The 14,987-nt window shown below is 46.5% G+C and overlaps 2 protein-coding genes across 2 annotated transcripts in view; both read left to right on the forward strand.

The window, feature by feature from the left end:
* Nucleotides 1-8,260: 8,260 nt before the first annotated feature.
* LOC106566565 (kelch repeat and BTB domain-containing protein 12) lies at nt 8,261-13,725 on the forward strand. The gene is made up of 10 exons (XM_014134690.3): nt 8,261-8,466; nt 8,718-8,924; nt 9,014-9,195; nt 9,266-9,398; nt 9,824-10,057; nt 10,145-10,494; nt 10,624-10,897; nt 11,075-11,225; nt 12,849-13,046; nt 13,118-13,725. Exons 2-10 carry the CDS (start codon nt 8,754-8,756, stop codon nt 13,276-13,278), a joined length of 1,854 nt encoding a protein of 617 aa, XP_013990165.2. The 5' UTR covers nt 8,261-8,466; nt 8,718-8,753; the 3' UTR covers nt 13,279-13,725.
* A 121-nt stretch (nt 13,726-13,846) lies between these two features.
* LOC106566564 (NUAK family SNF1-like kinase 1) overlaps nt 13,847-14,987 on the forward strand; it is a 62,905-nt gene continuing 61,764 nt past the window's right edge. The window contains exon 1 of the mRNA XM_014134688.3: nt 13,847-14,783. Coding sequence (XP_013990163.3) covers nt 14,430-14,783 — 354 coding nt within the window. The 5' untranslated portion in view covers nt 13,847-14,429. The remainder of the gene's footprint in view (nt 14,784-14,987) is intronic.

A 14,987-nucleotide genomic window follows, 5' to 3' on the forward strand; every position in this document is an offset into this window, starting at 1 on the left:
CAAGTCTCTTCCCTCACACCCACAAAACACACTAGTAATCTGATTTAGTAGGAACAGTATTTGTATATTAGGATGTCCATTAGCTTTACCAGAAGCAGCAGCTACTCTTCCTGGGGTCCACAAAAAACATCAATCATAACAAGTAACAAAACACTGATACACTGACAGACAACGACGGTCACACTCATTTTAAATACAAAACATACAAACAATTCAACAACATTATACAAACAATACAACAACAAACATTATGTGTGTGTGTGTGTGTGTTGTGTGTGTGTGTGTGTGTGTGTGTGAGTGTGAGTCCCCTCACAGTACCTCGCTTGTTTTTTAATCCGTTTTTTTTCAAGGTAATTTTGCTGTTTGCTTGACTAATTTGAGATGGAAGGGAGTTCAATGTGATCATGGCTCTGTATAAAACTGTCCATTGCCGTGAATTCATTTTGGACTTAGTATTGCAATATACTGCCGGTTTTATTGGTAGTGATTGTCTTGTCTTGGCTCGGACAGACTGTACTACAAGGTTTAGACAGACTGAAGTCCAGATTAGGAGGAAGATGTTCTACTCTGACTCCACACCTTCCTCCAGAGTTTCATATCCTACTGTGCAACACATCATAACTCACAACCTCTGATAAAAATAAATACTCTCCAAAATATCGTACAAATTAGGATTTGTGTCATAATCGTCGTAGTGAGTGGACCAAAACGCAGCGGGTATATGTATGCTCATCTTCCTTTTATTGAAAAAACAAACAAAACCAAAAACAAAATAAACACTTATACTAAACAAACAACGAAAAACAGTCCTGTAAGGTTCACTGACAATACACGGAGACAACTACCCACAAAACCCATGGAAAAACACCCCTACTAAATAGAACCTTCAATTAGAGGCAACGAGGAACAGCTGCCTCCAATTGAAGGTCAACCCAAGAAACTTAAACATAGACATAGACACACTAGAACAAACAGAAATATACTAACATAGAACATAAACCAAAAACCCTGAAACACATAAAACAAACACCCCCTGCCACGCCCTGACCAAACTACAATAACAAATAACCCCCTTTACTGGTCAGGACGTGACAGTACCCCCCCCCCCCCCCCAAAGGTGCAGACCCCGTAAACAAGACACAAAATTAACCCCAATAAAGGGAGGGAAGGGAGGGTGGCCACCGTCACCGACGGTTCCTGTGCTACAGCCCCGCTTCCCAAACCTCCCCCCACGGAGGTGGCTCTGGCTCCGGGCTTTATCCCCACTCTAACCTGTCCACCCCTGCTGAAGGCTCAGGGCTGTAGCCCACCGCTGAAGGCTCCGGGCTGAGGGCCGACTCTGGCTGCGCCGGACTGGCGGGCCGACTCTGGCTGCGCCGGACTGGCAGGCCGACTCTGGCTGCGCCGGACGGGCGGGCCGTCTCTGTCGGTTCCGGACTGGCGGGCCGTCTCTGTCGGTTCCGGACTGTGGGCCGTCTCTGTCGGGTCCGGACTGTGGGACGTCGCCTGAAGCACTGGACGGGGAACTGTCGCCGGAAGCTCTAGAAGGGGCACTGTCACCAGAAGCTCTAGACGGGGCACTGTCGCCGGAATCTCTAGACGGGGACTGCGCACTGAAGGCCTGATGCGTGGGACTGGCTTTGGAGGCACCAGACTAGTGACACGCACCACATGGCTGGTGCGAGGAGCAGGAACAGGACGTACTGGACTGGGCAGGCGCACTAAAGGCCTGGTGCGTGGGACTGGCTTTGGAGGCGCCAGACTAGTGACATGCACCACAGGGCTAGTGCGAGGAGCAGGAACAGGACGTACTGGACTGGGCAGGCACACTAAAGGCCTGATGCGTGGTGCTGGCTTTGGAGGCACCAGAACAATAACACGCACCACAGGGCTAGTGCGAGGAGCAGGAACAGGATTAACCGGGTCTTGAAAACGCACTGGAGGTCTGGAGCGCACAGCCTGCACAACCCCTACTGGCTGGCTTGTCAGCGTAGCCCTGCACGGGTGGAGTGCTGGCACAGGGCGAACTGGGCTTTGCTGAGGACTGATGGCTGCCATGCGTAGAGCAGGCGCAGGGTAGCCTGGGCCTAGGAGACGCACTGGTGGCCAGATGTGCTGCGCCGGCGCACTTCTCCCTGGCTGGATCCCCACTCTAGCACGGCACTTGCGGGGAACTGGTATCCACCGCACCGGGCTTTGACTGCGTCTGGGCAATACAGTGCGCATTTCCGCATAGCTCAGTGTCTTCTTGATCAGTTGCTCCCCATAATAAGCATGGGGAGTTGGCTCAGGTCTATTGCCTGACTTAGTCAATCTCCCCATGTGCCCCCCAAAAACATTTTTAGTGGCTGCCTCTCAGGCTTCCTTGCCAGCCGTGTTCCGGCATAACGTTCCCGGTCCTCTCCAGCCTTACTCCATGGTCCTTCTCCAGCTAGTATCTCCTCCCATGTCCAGGACTTGAGATAGCTCTCCTGTTGCTCCTTCCTCCGCTGCTTGGTCCTTTTTTGGTGGGTAGTTCTGTCATAATCGTCGTAGTGAGTGGACCAAAACGCAGCGGGTATATGTTTGCTCATCTTCCTTTTACTGAAGAAAAACAAAAACACTTATACTAAACAAACGACGAAAAACGCCCTAACCAAACTACAATAACAAATAACCCCCTTTACTGGTCAGGACGTGACAATTTGTTTTCGATCGGCTGTGAAATACCTCTCGGGTCAGTTTAAATATGTGTGTGTTCGTAGTTAATGTTTACAAAAGTAAGCTGGCAAACTCGTTGAAACCACTTTATCAAGTACCCCTCCAAACGTGCTATTGGAGTATATTTGCATCTGGATTTGACCATTATGCTTTGTTTGTTTAACCTCTATTGAACGTATTGACAGACATGTTCCTTTGAGGTCTTTGCCAGGGCATGTAGTCTAGTATTTCTATGGGTAACTGAGGTTATAAATACCTTAATGATGGATATGAGTAACTGAGGTTATAAATACCATAATGATGGATATGAGTAACTGAGGTTATAAATACCATAATGATGGATATGAGTAACTTAGGTTATAAATACCATAATGATGGATATGAGTAACTGAGGTTATAAATACCTTAATGATGGATATGAGTAACTGAGGTTATAAATACCTTCATGACGGATGGAGGACCACACCCCGAATATGAAAGAACTAGTTACAGCCAATGGTGGAACTGCATTAGACCACCATCTTTCATCCTCCATTCTGCTTTTATTCTATCCACAGATAGTTGTGTACACACACACACACACACACACATTTTAAATACTTTATTTGAATCCACCAATCAAATTTACTAAAAAACGATCCAAACATTTCAAAGGTCCCTGTAGCATGGCCCTCAAGGGTACAGAAAGCACCTCCTTCTCCAAACAGCTAGGCTGCCCATGACAGCTGAAACAAAGCAGTACATAGCCAATGTCATAATTACAGCCGTGTTGAAGGGACCAAACTGCAGCAGGTGAAATGTAGATACTCATCTTTTTAATATATAAGAGCAAAGTATCCACGGGAAAAACAATAAACAAAAACGACTAACAGGCTACGTACATACCAAAGACTAGCAGTGTTAGCACAACCACCCACAACCCCAAGTGACAAACATACTCCTAATTATATGACTCCCAATCAGGAACAACGATAACCAGCTGTCCCTGATCGGGAGCCACACAGACCCACATAGAAATACAACACCCAGAACACACATACACAGACATACTCTGCCACGTCCTGACCAAAACTGCACAACAACACCCTCTGCTGGTCAGGACGTGACAGTACCCCCCCCCCCCCCCCCCCCTAAAGGTGCATACCCCGAATGCACCTAAAAAAAGAACCGGGAACTTTAACACTGCAACCTGGGTACCCCTGCTCAAGTACTGTATGAAGACAAGAACATGAGCTACAATATGAACAACGGATGTCAATGATATAGGACGGGACAAGCTTGGGTATAACTGACATGTTACACACACACACTCACTCACACTCACACTCACACACAGACACTGACATTCCCTCTGCGCTACTAGTGATGTGCTGTAGTTGAGCGAAGCCTGATTATTGTGCCTACCATGAGAGTTGTTATTTTAGCATTTTTTTTAACATGTCCACTGATGTTTTTGTTGTGGTGTCATCTGTACTGTCAGAAGGTTTGTCCTGTGGGGTAACTATGTAAAAGCACATAAACACAGGTGTATGTTGGTAAACATTAAAACACTAAGTCAAACAGATACGTTCACATGTTCTTCTTGGAGTGACAGGTCATTAGCCTTTTTGTCCTTGTTCTTTGCTTTATCATGGTTTACAAATACACAGATGGAGAGGGGCTCGTCTGAAAGCACCAATAAAACCCGTTTATTACAGAGCATGACTGAGTATGTAACGGTGCCTTACAGACATTGTAGGGCAATGACAAACACAGCACAGTTATATACAGCACAATAAAATATACAGCACAATATACCGCAGGAATAAAATCATTGTATAATGTTTCCAGACAGCATGGTTTTTTATACACTGTATTATGTAAACCAAGAAAAAAATAACTGAACTTGACAACGGATTTACAAGGAACAATATCATAGAAGAAATGAGACGCATAGTGAAATGACACGAAGACAGAAGCTCGTAAAATGCCATAAAGATAAATAGGAGCTTTTCAGTGTATGGGGCTAACAGTCATGTCACGTCATGAAACATTAAAATATCCTCATAAAACAGTCAAATGTAATGTGTAAGACAAAGGTGTCACGTCCTGACTAGTGAAAGGGGTTATTTGTTATTGTAGTTTGGTCAGGACGTAGCAGGCGATGTTTGTTTTATGTGTTTCGGGGTTTTTTGGTTCATGTTAGTATATTTCTATGTTTGTTGTAGTTTTTCTATTTCTATGTTTAGTTTATTGGGTTGACCTTCAATTGGAGGCAGCTGTTCCTCATTGCCTCTAATTGAAGGTCCTATTTAGTAGGGGTGTTTTTCCATGGGTTTTTGTGGGTAGTTGTTCCGTGTGTTTAGCTGTGTGCCTCACAGGACTGTTTTTTCGTCGTTGTTTTTGTTTAAGTGTTTATTTTGGTTTTCTTCACAATAAAGAAGATGAGTATACACATTCCCGCTGCGCCTTGGTCCAATTCCTATGACGAACGTGACAAAAGGGTTGTACGGAAGTCACAACTTATTTATCTCAAGATCACAACATAACAAAAGTTGTCTTGTCGAGATCACAAGATAAGCTCTATAAACAGGAGTGGATCAGTATTGATGATAGATTGACAGTACGGCTGAGGAGGCAGAGTCCACGGTGGATCAGTATTGGTGATAGATTGACAGTACGGCTGAGGAGGCAGAGTCCACGGTGGATCAGTATTGGTGATAGATTGACAGTACGGCTGAGGAGGCAGAGTCCACGGTGGATCAGTATTGGTGATAGATTGACAGTACGGCTGAGGAGGAAGAGTCCACGGTGGATCAGTATTGGTGATAGATTGACAGTACGGCTGAGGAGGCAGAGTCCACGGTGGATCAGTATTGGTGATAGATTGACAGTACGGCTGAGGAGGCAGAGTCCACGGTGGATCAGTATTGGTGATAGATTGACAGTACGGCTGAGGAGGCAGAGTCCACGGTGGATCAGTATTGGTGATAGATTGACAGTACGGCTGAGGAGGCAGAGTCCACGGTGGATCAGTATTGGTGATAGATTGACAGTACGGCTGAGGAGGCAGAGCCCACGGTGGATCAGTATTGGTGATAGATTGACAGTACGGCTGAGGAGGCAGAGTCCACGGTGGATCAGTATTGGTGATAGATTGACAGTACGGCTGAGGAGGAAGAGTCCACGGTGGATCAGTATTGGTGATAGATTGACAGTACGGCTGAGGAGGAAGAGTCCACGGTGGATCAGTATTGGTGATAGATTGACAGTACGGCTGAGGAGGAAGAGTCCACGGTGGATCAGTATTGGTGATAGATTGACAGTACGGCTGAGGAGGCAGAGTCCACGGTGGATCAGTATTGGTGATAGATTGACAGTACGGCTGAGGAGGAAGAGTCCACGGTGGATCAGTATTGGTGATAGATTGACAGTACGGCTGAGGAGGCAGAGTCCACGGTGGATCAGTATTGGTGATAGATTGACAGTACGGCTGAGGAGGCAGAGTCCACGGTGGATCAGTATTGGTGATAGATTGACAGTACGGCTGAGGAGGCAGAGTCCACGGTGGATCAGTATTGGTGATAGATTGACAGTACGGCTGAGGAGGAAGAGTCCACGGTGGATCAGTATTGGTGATAGATTGACAGTACGGCTGAGGAGGAAGAGTCCACGGTGGATCAGTATTGGTGATAGATTGACAGTACGGCTGAGGAGGAAGAGTCCACGGTGGATCAGTATTGGTGATAGATTGACAGTACGGCTGAGGAGGCAGAGTCCACGGTGGATCAGTATTGGTGATAGATTGACAGTACGGCTGAGGAGGAAGAGTCCACGGTGGATCAGTATTGGTGATAGATTGACAGTACGGCTGAGGAGGCAGAGTCCACGGTGGATCAGCGCATCCACTTTTATTTTGGTAAGGGATTAACCCAGGCAGAAATTGCATTATGTCTGTCAGTAATAGATGGCTTCCAGTTTTGGCTCCAATACAATCACATTTTAAAGACATGTAAAAGTATGGTTGCACTACTATTTTCAATGGATTGGATGTGTAATGTTCAGTGCAAGAAAAGTTAACATTGAGGTCTGTGGTCACAGACTACCAATGAAAGTTTAACAAAGATTACCAGACTACCAATTAACGTTTATTTTAATCTCTTCAATAATTTTAACAGGGAGGTTAGCCTGTCAATAGCAGCAAAAACACAGTCACAAACAACAATTAACAAGTAGTACAGAAAAATGTAACTGATAAAACAGCTGAAGTGAATCACATGTTGAGGTTTCTAAATACTACAACATTTCATGAAGGCTGCAGTCTATTTGTCATTATAGTCACAAATGATGGGCCAAATGCTGTCGTGCTGAAGGACAGCACCGCCATTCATCCAGTTAGAAAAATGATCTCAGGGACTAGACCAGCGTTTCCCAAACTCGGTCCTGGGGACCCCAAGGGGTGCATGTATTGGTTGTTGCCCTAGCACTACACAGCTGATTCAAATAATCAAAGCTTGAATATGAGTTCATCATTTGAATAAGCTGTGTGATACTAGGGCAAAAAACAAAAGGTGCAGCCCTTGGAGTCCCCAGGACCGAGTTTGAGAAACGCTGGACTAGACACATAGTTTGTTTGGAATTTGTAATTCCTCAGTTTGCCATCATTTGCCTTTTATTGCTGGAGCTTTGATAAGAAGGCCCCGGCCTGTACACTAGCACATGGTTACTTAACAGATCTTACTCCCTCTGGTGCACTGTGACACCGCTGGGAATCTATTGTCAATACGTCCACTCCTGTGGGCGGCAGGTTCAAATCCCTGAGCTGACTAGGTGAAAATAAAATCTGCCAATGTGCCCTTGAGCAAGGTACTTAAGCTTAATTGCTCCTGTAAGTCGCTCTGGATAATAGCGTCTGCTAAATGACTTAAATGTATAGAGTTTATGTCATGGGCTCGACAAAACAACTTTTATTATGTAGTGATCATGAGATAAATATGTTGTGATCATGACCTAATGTGGGAATCATTTTTTTATTCATATGTCCTCTCTGGACTTCCGTACAGTAGTATGCCAATCTCCTCCAACTGTATACTATTTCATTCTGACCTATTTGCCAATAGAAATTCTTGTTTGTAGGTCAAATAATACATCAAATTGGAGAAATGTTTCAAATGACATTTTAACAGTAGCACTAAGCACGGTGAATACCAACTATTATCAAAACGTTTAGTATATTTATATACTGGGTTGAGCCAGAGCCATAGATAGTTTGATCATTGCGGTTTCTGTTGATTATGACCTAAACTTGTTTATTGAAACCAGGAAATCCCAGTAGATGATGCATCAAGTTTTCAAGGGAGGCAATCATATATTCAAATATGTATTTGAATGTATTCAATGTTGATTGAAACCAGGAAGTCCCATTTAGATCTCTTGGACTTCAGTGTAAGCCTTGCATCAGAGTCAATGGGAGATCTCTTGGACTTCAGTGTAAACCATGCATCAGAGTCAATGGGAGAAGTGCACAGATTTTCAGTTAGCATTTAGCCCTGACTGAACTACAGCAGAGACACATGGCTCCCTTGCACTGATCTATTTAAAACCTGTTTACACACACACACACACACACACATACAAACAGCAACCAAACAGTATTAGGGACAGACACAGCAACGGCCATTGACAGAGACACAACTCCATTCTCCATTAGGATACAATGCAACTTACATGACTCCAGCCCTGAAAGAGAAGCACCAAGCCCTGGAGAGATTGTCCTGCAGACTGCTGGTACAGTAGCTCTGATCAGAGTAAACTAATGTCATGGATTTGCTTCTTAATCTAACTCTACCGCTACAGCTCAATGTCTGCCGTGTGGGGTGTACAAGGAGCATGTCTGCCCTGGTGTAGTGTTACACACACTGTTGTGTCTATTTCTGATGTCCTCACTCTCTCTTTCTCTTTCTTTCTTTCTTTCTTTCTTTCTTTCTTTCTTTCTTTCTTTCTTTCTTTCTTTCTTTCTCTCTCTCCACTCTCTCCAGGTTTAGCAGAGCCATCTTGACCCTCCAGGGTGAGAGATGGACCCCCAGGTGATGGTGCATGGTCAGGCTGAACATGGACTTCTTCTGCTGGGGCAGCTGGAGAGGATGTGGGGGGCCAGGGAACTAACTGACGTGGTTCTTCTGGCCGAGGGCATTCCCTTCCCCTGCCACCGGGTGGTGCTATCCGCCTTCAGCCCGTACTTCCAGGTAAGATAATTGTGCTTGTTTCAATGAACCCCAAAATAAATATTTACCATTTTACCATGGTGTTTACCATACTTCTTTCATCCCTCCAGGCCATGTTTACCTGTGGTCTGAGGGAGACCCGTGGAGGTGAGGTGCCTCTCAGGGACACTCCTGCCCAGAGCTTGGAGCTGCTCTTGGGGTACATGTACCGCGCCCAGCTGCCTCTCTCCCATGACAACACTCAGGGAGTGGCCGCTGCTGCCTTCCTGCTGCACATAGACGGGGCATTCAGGTGGGTTCAGGTGGCTACTGTTAGCCATGACACGACTAATACAATCACTACATTATGGTCACTATTACAGGTTGTGTCAGAGCTACATGTTGGACAGCATGGATACTTCCAACTGTGTAGGACTGTACCACTGGGCCAGAGACCTGGGGGCCGCTGACCTGGCAGACCTCGCCCTGAGATACTTGTGTCGTCACTTTGCCCAGGTAGGACCGTAATCATTCAGTATAATCTGAAAATTCTGCCCAACCGCCACAGTCATGTCCATTTCCTCTTCTCACCACAAGAGAGCAGTAGTTCCCTGCATCTGTCTACAGGCAGAATCAACCAGAGCTGTCACATAAACATTTTTACATTTTTTAAAACATCTTTAGTCATTTAGCAGACGCTCTTATCCAGAGCGACTTACAGTAGTGAATACATTTCATAAATTTTTTTCCCGTACTGGTCCCCCGTGGGAATCGAACCCACAACCCTGGCGTTGCAAACACCATGCTCTACCAACTGAGCCACACTAAACATTTATTACATGTATTACCTCCTCTCTCTCACAACGTCATCTCTTTGTATCACCACTCTTCTCTTTCTCTCTCTCTCTCTCTCCCCTCCTCCCCTCTCCCTCTCTCTTCAGGTGTGTCAGGAAGAGGAGGTGTTGGAGTTGGACGCCCAGAGTCTGGGGGGTCTGCTGGGTTCAGACGACCTGAATGTGACCCAGGAGGAGAGCGTCCTGGAACTGGTGCTGCGCTGGGTGGAGAAGCGCAGGGGAGATGAGCAGAGTGAGGCGCAGGCCGTGGAGCTCCTCAGGCGGGTACGACTGGAGCTGATAGACCCCAACTTCCTCAGGAGGGCCAGGAGGAGAAACCCGGTGAGGATGGAAAGAGAAAGAGGAGGATGGAGAGAAGGAGATTTTAAAGCTATGTCCACCCTACTAATTGTAAGTGTATGGTTGCAGGTATTGCTCCGGGATGCGGAATGCTTCGGGATGATCGACGCGGCTCTCCAGACTTCTTATCTCTCTGTGGCGGCTGCCCCCACTCGGCCCACCCTGCGCTACGGGATGGAGACCACAGACCTGCTCCTCTGCCTGGGGGGGACTGATGAAGGGGGCGTCCCAGCCCGCCAGGGGGGTCAGGCTGACCTCAGCTTATGCTTCGCCCCCCAGGCCAGAAGGACGTACTATATCCCCTCTCCAGTGAAGGGGAAAGGGACGATCACGGCAGGGGCGGTGACAAGGGATAACAGCATAGTGGTGGCTGTAGAAGAGGAGGACGAACACAGGACCAAGAGGCTGGGGATGTACAGGTGTGTGTGTGTGTGTGTGTGTGTGTGTGTGTGTGTGTGTGTGTGTGTGTGTGTGTGTGTGTGTGTGTGTGTGTGTGTGTGTGTGTGTGTGTGTGTGTAATACATACCTGTCCTCTGTTATCTGCCCAGGTATGATCGGTCTTGTGAGGGCAGCTGGGAGGAGCTATGCTGGGTGGGGTACAGGGACATGTATGCCCTGGCGGCACTAGGCGATGCCCTCTACCTGCTGGGGGGACAGATGAAGGTCAGGAACCATTACATCATCACCAACAGTGTTGAGAGGTGGTCGCTGAGAAGGGGCGGTTCCTGGCTGAGCTTCGCTCCTCTGCCTCTCCCATTGGCATGTCACTGTGTGGTCAGCCTCAAGGACCACCTTTACGTGCTGGGGGGCTGGACGCCACAGGTGAGCAGGGATGTCAGTCAATAAACCAATCAAGTCAATCAATCACATATAGGTTATGTGATGCTTTTTACAAATGCATTTGTTATAAAGTGCAACTTGGGAAAAACTCTGATCCTCCTCCCTTCTCCCTTTCTCACCCCCATCCTCTCTCTCCACCCCTCCTCCGTCCCCCTCCAGTCGGACCGTCCAGACGATGAGCCAGACAGGCTGAGTAGCCGTGTGTTCCAGTTTGACCCAGGCAAGGACCGGTGGATAGAGTGTGAGAACATGAGATACTCACGCTACCGCTGTGGGGTCGCTACACTCAATGGAGAGATCTACATGCTAGGTTAGAGTACGTCTTTCAATGGAGAGATCTACATGCTAGGACGTTTTTTGTCTTTACTTTTCTCACTTCATCCAGATGGAGGCATGAGGGCCAAAACAGTTGGAACATAATAGTGAACAGAACATTTTTTATTTAACTAGGCAAGTCGGTTACGAACAAATTCTTATTTTACAGCTCTGACTGAGCTCCAGAGTTCCTCTGTGGAGATGGGAGTACCTTCAAGAAGGACAACCATCTCTGCAGCACTCCACCAATCAGGCCTTTATGATAGAGTGGCCAGACGGAAGCCACTCCTAAGTAAAAGGCACATCACAGCCCTCTTGGAGTTTGCCAAAAGGCACCTAAAGATTCTCTGGTCTGATAAAACCAAGATTGAACTCTTTGTCCTGAATGCCAAGCGTCACGTCTGGAGTAAACCTGGCACCATTCCTACTGTGAAGCATGGTAGTGGCAGCATCATGCTGTAGGGATGTTTTTCAGCGTCAGGGACTGGGAGACTAGTTAGGATCGAGGCAAAGATGAACGGAGCAAAGTACAGAGAGATTCTTGATGAAAACCTGCTCCAGAGCGCTCAGGACCTCAGACTGGGGCGAAAGGGGTTTACCTTCCAACAGGACAACAACCCTAAGCACACAGCCAAGACAACGCAGGAGTGGCTTCGGGACAAGTCTCTGAATGTCCTTGAGTGGCCCAGCCAGAGCCTGGACTTGAACCCGATCGAACATCTCTGGAGACCTGAAAATAGCTGTGCAGCGACGCTCCCCATGCAACCTGACAGAGCTTGAGAGGATCTGCAGAGAAGAATGGGAGAAACTCCCCAAATACAGGTGTGCCAAGCATGTGGCTTCATACCCAAGAAGAATCGATGCTGCAATCACTGCCAAAGGTGCTTCAACAAAGTACTGAGTAAAGGGTCAGAATACTTATGAAAATATGATATTTCATTTTATTTTTTATTTTTTATAAATTAGCAAAAATATTTAAAAACCTGTTTTTGCTTTGTCATTATCGGGTATTGTGTGTAGATTCTTGAGGGAAAAAAACTATTTAATCCATTTTAGAATAAGGCTTTAACGTAACAAAATGTGGAAAAAGTCAAGGAGTCAGAGAATTTGGCAGTACGTCCAACCGGCCTCACAACCGCACACCACATGTACAGTGCCTTTGGAAAGTATTTAAAAACAACGTTGAAGGAAACTTACAGTAGAGAAATGAACATTAAATTCTCTGGAAACAGTTCTGGTGGACATTCCTGCCGTCAGCATGCCAATTGCACGCTCCCTCAAAACTTGAGACATCTGTGGCATTGTGTTGTGTGACAAAACTGCACATTTTTAGAGTGGCCCTTTATTGTCCCCAGCACAAGGTGCACTTGTGTAATGATCATGCTGTTTAATCAACTTGTTGATATGCCACACTTGTCAGGTGGATGTATTGTCATGGCAAAGGAGAAATGCTCACTAACAGGGATGTAAACAAATTTGTAGATAAAATTTGAGAGAAATAAGCTTTTTGTGCGTATGGAAAATGTCTGGGATCTTGTATTGTAGCTCATGAAACATGGGACCAACACTTTACATGTTACGTTTATATTCATTTTCAGTGCATATGTGTGTTCTTCAGGGGGTATAGGGTGTGAGGGGGAGGACCGTGGCCAATCTCGTCGCTGCCTGAGCTCAGTGGAGATCTACAACCCAGAAGAAGACACCTGGAGGTCAGGGCCAACCCTCCCCACCGCTCTCCTCTCTTTACGAACCAATGCCTCCAACATTGGGGAGGTGGAGGGCAAGCTGTACCTCTGTGGCTACTACAAGGGGGCAGGTGAGAACCGAACACATTTACACTGATCAATCAATAAATGAATCAATCAATTATCAATCATATTTTGACAGGTCGCCATGAGATCATCACCAAGGAGATCTTAGAGCTGGATCCCAAGGACAACGTGTGGACGGTGGTGGAGCGTCGAGCAGCCATGCATGACAGCTACGACGTCTGTCTGGTGGCCAACCTCAACCCCCGTGATCTCTCAACCCCGAACTCTGACCCTTGATGGATACAGGACCAAAATGGCCTATTCAGAGGAAGAGAAAACACAGAGACAATATTGCATAAAGAGGGACTCATGTTGCTATAGGCCTACCCTATAACTTTGTTTCATCGTCAAGACATGATAGCTTATAAGCTTATAAGTACTGTATGTGGTATCCCTCAGATGAAAGGATAAGGTATGGAAATAAATTGCTTTGTAAACTCACTCTGTAAGGACAGCCTAAGCTTTAGACCAAGGGTATTCAACTCTTACCCTATGAGGTCCGGAGCCTGATAGTTTTCTGTTCTACCTGATAATGAATTGGTGTCCCAGGTCTAAATCAGTCCATGACAGTTGAGCTTGAGGGCTATAGACTACTAGCCTATCACACAGACGCAACTGTCTGCATGATGTGATGCCTGTACTAACATCTGAACTCTGTGTTTCAATAAAATACAAATTAAGACATTCAGGACTTCCAAATATAAAATGTCTGGTCTGTAGGCCTATTTCTCTCCTTCCACAATACATATTCACAGCTTAACAATTTACTGGACCTTTAACTGATGTCCATCTCAAGCGTTTATTTTTCCAGCGAACGGAAAACAAACAAGTCTGATTGAATGGGTCATTCCTCGAGGACGTTGCTTACGTGCCAAGCATTCCTTCTCCTACTGTTCGGCATGGTCAAAAATAGGTCGGCGGAAAGCCCAAAATGATCGGAAATTAGTGTGACGCTGCATGTTGCTATGACAGCTGGCATCAGTATGGACTGGGGCGGATTCACCAACCCCATGGGACCATGTGGTTCTCACTGCTGATTTGTTGTGTTTTGTTTTCAGATAGAGGAGGAGAGAGAGAGAGCGAGTATGAACAGCAGCATTAGAACGGGATGCGAGACAAATGGAACAGGGGTGTCCCTAATGGGCTGATGTCTGGGACTATTAACCGAATACCCTTTTGACATTTCATTTCCTCAAGCAGAGTGAATAATTGATAGTAGCCTGGTGTTTTGTTGCTTCGTCTATCTGCTATGAAACTGGGCAATTTGAGGCGTCCTTTAGTTGTTTGTAGGCATAAAGAAAAATAACCAATCCTGTGTCAGTTTATTAAATATTTCCGCTGCCAAGTAGGCAACTAGTTGCGACAGGTGCGCACTGAGCGAGACCAGGATGGGCAGGCGGGAAGTTCGCAGAGACCATCGCAGCAGCAGCAGCGTGATGAGCACTGAAGACCGGTCAGAACGGAGGGAGAACATGCAGGACACCGCAGATACCGAAACCGGCGATGATGGCTCCGAGACCTCAAGTCTGGACAGCCGTCGTCTCCTCAGCGGGGACAAGCGCCCCAGCCACACCGGGGAAAGTGGCTCTATGCCCGGCCCGCTTCAGCTGGCAGGCCCGGTGGAAGTGAAGAAGCACCAACATAAACACAACTTGAAACACCGCTACGAGGTAATGGAGACGCTGGGAAAAGGCACCTACGGGAAAGTGAAGAGGGCGGTGGAGAGAACGACCAGGAAGACAGTAAGTGTTTTTGTTTGTTTTTCAATTAAATATGTCTCTGTCTATCTCGATCCTATACTGTCGTCCCTTTCCATGTGTTAGTCTTTTATGTCATATTATAACCTAAATGTTCACTTTACAGACATTAGACCAACTCATCATTGCAACCAAATGTTTCTGAATGTGTGCTGCCTTCTATGTTAGGGCCACCAAGGCAAAATATGC

Source organism: Salmo salar, chromosome 13 (genome assembly GCF_965601325.2).
Source record: "Salmo salar chromosome 13, fSalSal1, whole genome shotgun sequence".
NCBI classification, from domain to species: Eukaryota; Metazoa; Chordata; class Actinopteri; order Salmoniformes; family Salmonidae; genus Salmo; species Salmo salar.

Bases quoted from the DNA above. Each gene is read 5' to 3' on its own strand.
- LOC106566565 (XM_014134690.3), top strand. From the start codon at position 8,754: ATGGACCCCCAGGTGATGGTGCATGGTCAGGCTGAACATGGACTTCTT. The intron at 9,196-9,265 runs GTGGGTTCAGGT...TCACTATTACAG, and splicing joins CACATAGACGGGGCATTCAG to GTTGTGTCAGAGCTACATGT. The intron at 10,058-10,144 runs GTGAGGATGGAA...GTATGGTTGCAG, and splicing joins GGGCCAGGAGGAGAAACCCG to GTATTGCTCCGGGATGCGGA.